Source organism: Gossypium hirsutum, chromosome A08 (genome assembly GCF_007990345.1).
Source record: "Gossypium hirsutum isolate 1008001.06 chromosome A08, Gossypium_hirsutum_v2.1, whole genome shotgun sequence".
Classification (NCBI taxonomy): domain Eukaryota; kingdom Viridiplantae; phylum Streptophyta; class Magnoliopsida; order Malvales; family Malvaceae; genus Gossypium; species Gossypium hirsutum.
Window position 1 is genome coordinate 87,821,167 of NC_053431.1, and position 4,025 is coordinate 87,825,191.

At 42.1% G+C, this 4,025-nt stretch overlaps 1 protein-coding gene across 1 annotated transcript; it reads right to left on the reverse strand.

Moving 5' to 3' along the window:
- Nucleotides 1–683: 683 nt before the first annotated feature.
- On the reverse strand, nucleotides 684–3,389 carry LOC107921614 (uncharacterized). The gene is made up of 6 exons (XM_016851444.1): nucleotides 3,133–3,389; nucleotides 2,696–3,000; nucleotides 1,991–2,340; nucleotides 1,438–1,635; nucleotides 1,056–1,290; nucleotides 684–859 (listed from the first exon to the last, which is right to left on the reverse strand). Exons 1-6 carry the CDS (start codon nucleotides 3,387–3,389, stop codon nucleotides 684–686), a joined length of 1,521 nt encoding a protein of 506 aa, XP_016706933.1.
- Between the last annotated feature and the right edge of the window lie 636 nt (nucleotides 3,390–4,025).

The window sequence follows — 4,025 nt, forward strand, 5'->3', positions numbered from 1 at the left end:
GCCATTCTCAGACTTGACTGATAACTGTTGTTGTAGGTGAATTCGACTAGCAGTAAATACTTTTCCCAACTACCTTGGAATTCAAGAACATAGAACCGTAACGTGTCTTCTAATATCTGAATCACTCTTTCTGACTGACCGTCAGTTTTCGGATGAAAAGCCCTGCTAAAATTCAATTTCGTTCCCAATGAACCCTACAACTTTTTCCAAAATTGCGAGGTAAACCTTAGATCTCTATCTAAAATAATCGACATGGGCACTCCGTGAAGTCTTACAATCTCCGAAACGTACAATTCGGCCAATTTCTCAAGGGAGTAGTCGGTACGCACCAGTATAAATTATGCCAACTTTGTAAGCCTATTAACAATGACCCAAACGGAATCTTTTTTCCAAGGTGTCGAAGGCAACCCTGACACAAAATCCATGGTTACTCGATTCCATTTCCACTCGGGAACCATTACAGGCTGAAGTAAACCCGATGGTACTTGGTGTTTGGCCTTCACTTGTTGACAAACTAGACACTTAGAGACAAACTCAGAAATGTCTCTTTTCATCCCCGACCACCAATACATTTTCTTCAAGTCATTGTACGATTTCACACTACCCAGGTGGATAGACAAACAACCACTATGTGCCTCTCGTAAAATCTGCTGAATGAGTTCATCATCCTGGGGTACACAAATTCAACCTTGGTATATCATACAACCATCAGTACCAATATTAAACTCTGATTCAACACCCGACTCACACTGAGTTCTCTTGGCTTGTAATTCACTGTCGTTATTCTGAGCTTTGCAAATCTTTTGCAGGAACATCGGTCTAGCTCTCAGCCCTGCCAGAACTGAACCATCAATAACCACTGACAATTGAGCATTCATAGCCCTCAAGGTGAACAATGATTTCTTACTCAATGCATCGGCTACTACATTAGCCTTTCCGGGGTGATAATCAATCACCAACTCGTAATCTTTTATCAACTCTAACCATCACCGTTGTCGTAAGTTCAACTCTTTCTAAGTCATCAAATACTTTTGACTTTTATGATCGGTGAACACCTGACATCTCTCGCCATACAAATGGTATCTCCAAATTTTCAGCAATGGCTGCCAACTCTGAATCGTGCGTCGGGTAGTTCTTCTCGTGTGGCTTAAGTCGTCTTGAGGCATATGCTATCACTTTGCCTTCCTCCATGAGCACGCACCCCAATCCATTTAAAGAGGCGCCACTATATACCACGAATTCTTTCCCTGATTCTGGTTGCACCAAAACTGGGGCTTCGGTCAACAAAGCCTTTAGTTTCTCAAAACTCTGTTGACACTTCTCTGTCCATTCGAACTTGACATCCTTTTGCAACAACCTACTCATTAGAATAACTATCATGGAGAATCCATTTACGAATCTTTTGTAGTACCTAGCTAAACCCAAAAAGCTTCGTACCTCTACTACATTCCTCGGCAGTTTCCACTCAACAATAGCCGAGACCTTGCTTGGGTCCACTGTGATCCCATCTCCCAACACGATGTGTCTTAGGAATCCAACCTCTTTAAGACAAAATCCACTCTTACTGAACTTAGCATATAATTGCCTATCTCTCAGGGTTTGTAAAATAGTTCTTAGATGCTCCGCGTGATCACTCTCATCATGCAAATAAATCAGTATGTCGTCAATAAAGACCACTACAAACTTATCCAAATATGCCGAAAAATACGGTTCATCAAATCCATAAACACCACAGGAGCATTTGTTAAACCTAATGGCATAATAAGAAACTCATAGTGCCCATACCTCATCCTAAACACGGTTTTCTGTACATCTCGCTCTTTAACCCTTAACTAATACTAACCCGACCTTAAGTCGAGGCTCCCTTCAATTGATCGAACAAATCATCGATCCTTGGCAAGGGATACTTGTTCTTCACGGTTACCTTGTTGAGTTGTCTGTAGTCTATACACAATCTCATCGACCTGTCTTTCTTTTTCACAAAAAGTACCGGAGCACCCCATGGTGAATAACTTGGTCTTACAAAACGTTTATCCGTTAACTCTTGTAACTGAGCCTTCAACTCCTTTAACTCCATTGGAACCATTTTATACGGAGCAATTGAGATAGGTACCATACCAGGGACCAACTCGATGCCAAACTCGACTTCTCTATTTGGAGGCAATCCAAACAACTCTTTCAAAAACACATCTAGATACTCACATACCACCGGCACTGTCTCAATTTTCACATCCAACTTTTTGGTGTTCAATACAAATACTAGGTAGGACTTATATCCTTTTCTCAAATATTTCTCGGCAGTCAAAGACAAAATCAGTATTGGTGAGCTATCAAGTTCACCTGATTCAACCCGAATAATTTCCCATTATCACATTTCATTTCAATGAACTTGTTCCCACAATTCACTATCACATTATGAGCAGTTAATCAATCCATGCCAAGAATTAGGTTAAATTCATCAAACAGTAGTAGCATGAGGTTAGTCGGAAAACAATGATCTCGAATCATCAAAGGACAATTTCTATACACCTTATCAACTATCACATGCCTGCCTAATGGGTATAACACTTTTATCACAAATTCGGTGGACTCAACAGACATTTCATACTGGGTACTAATTTCATACATTCATAGGAATAAGTAGACCTCGAATCAATCAAAGCAATAATAGAAATATCGTGAAGAGAAAAAATACCCGTAATCATATTTGGTGAAGATGCCTCTTCGCGAGCGCGAATGGCATATGTCCTTACAGGCACATGGCCCTTAAACCTCACAGCTCTAGTGCTAGCCCCACTGTTCGGGTTCTTCTGTGGTCTACCCCTCGTAGGAGCACTACTCGACCTCACTTCTTGCTTTTTCTCTTTCCCATCTAATTCAGGGCAGTCTTTGATGAAGTGGTCTAGTGATCCATATTTGAAGCACCCTCTCTCATTTCCTCGACACTCGCCGAAATGATGCCTATGATACTGCGGACACTCCGGCCTATTTGGCCGAGCACTACCAACACTCGCAACAGAAGTGGTCTGAGCTTTAAAAGCCGTATTCTACTTGTTCTTGCTCTTATTTGAAAACCCCACTGACGCGTTTGATCGGGTAGGAAACTCTCTTGATCTCTTATATGGGGTCTACTGTGATTTCCCCATTTGTCTTTTCCTCAAGTCTCGAGACTCAACGTCAGCTCTTCTCTTCTCCTTGGCCAATTCCTCGACCTTACATGCTCTCTCCATGAGCACAAAAAATTCCCTCAATTCTAAAATGCCAACTAATAGACGGATATCTTCGTTTAGACCATCTTTAAACCTCTTACACATGATGGCTTCTGTAGATATGCACTCTTGTGCATATTTGCTGAGTCTCAAAAAATCACGCTTGTACTCCGTCACCATCCTATGACCTTGCTTCAATTCTAGAAATTCTTTCCTTTTCTGGTCTATAAACCTCTGGCTAATGTACTTCTTTCGGATCTCTTCTAGGAAGAATTCTCATGTAATCCTTTCTCTTGGTACAACTGACACAAGTTCCACCACTGGTAGGCCGAGTCTTCTAGGAGCAACACTGCGCACTTCACACACTCTTCTGGTGTGCACTATAGTTCGTCAAATACCTTAATGGTATTTTTCAGCCAAAACTCTGCTCTCTCTAGGTCATCATCAATCTTAGCCCGAAATTCCTCAGCCCCTTTCTTTCGTATCTGATCTACTGGGGGTTTCTCTCTCCTAACTAAGTCCACTCTTTGTGGAGCCACAGGGGCATACTAAGGAATCAGAGGAGGTGGGGGAGGTGGAGTGTTCGGATTCGCACGAACAAACTCCGTGTATCAGGCATCCATCATGTGGAGGTAAGCTTCTCTAGTTCCTCCGCCTTGACTTAGTGTCACAGGCCCACTATCCATAGGCGCTGTCCCTTCAGTGGGAGCCGGCGCATTGCTCTCCACATCATCCGCTGTAGCTACGTCAGGATCCATTTACTATATAAATAAAAACACAATTTATCTCGTCAGGAGTCGTCACACTATCAATATA

Bases quoted from the DNA above. Each gene is read 5' to 3' on its own strand.
- LOC107921614 (XM_016851444.1), bottom strand. From the start codon at position 3,389: ATGGTGACGGAGTACAAGCGTGATTTTTTGAGACTCAGCAAATATGCA. The intron at 1,636-1,990 runs GTACTTTTTGTG...TTGCATGATGAG, and splicing joins ATTCACCATGGGGTGCTCCG to AGTGATCACGCGGAGCATCT. The intron at 1,291-1,437 runs GTACGAAGCTTT...GAGAAACTAAAG, and splicing joins TGCCGAGGAATGTAGTAGAG to GCTTTGTTGACCGAAGCCCC.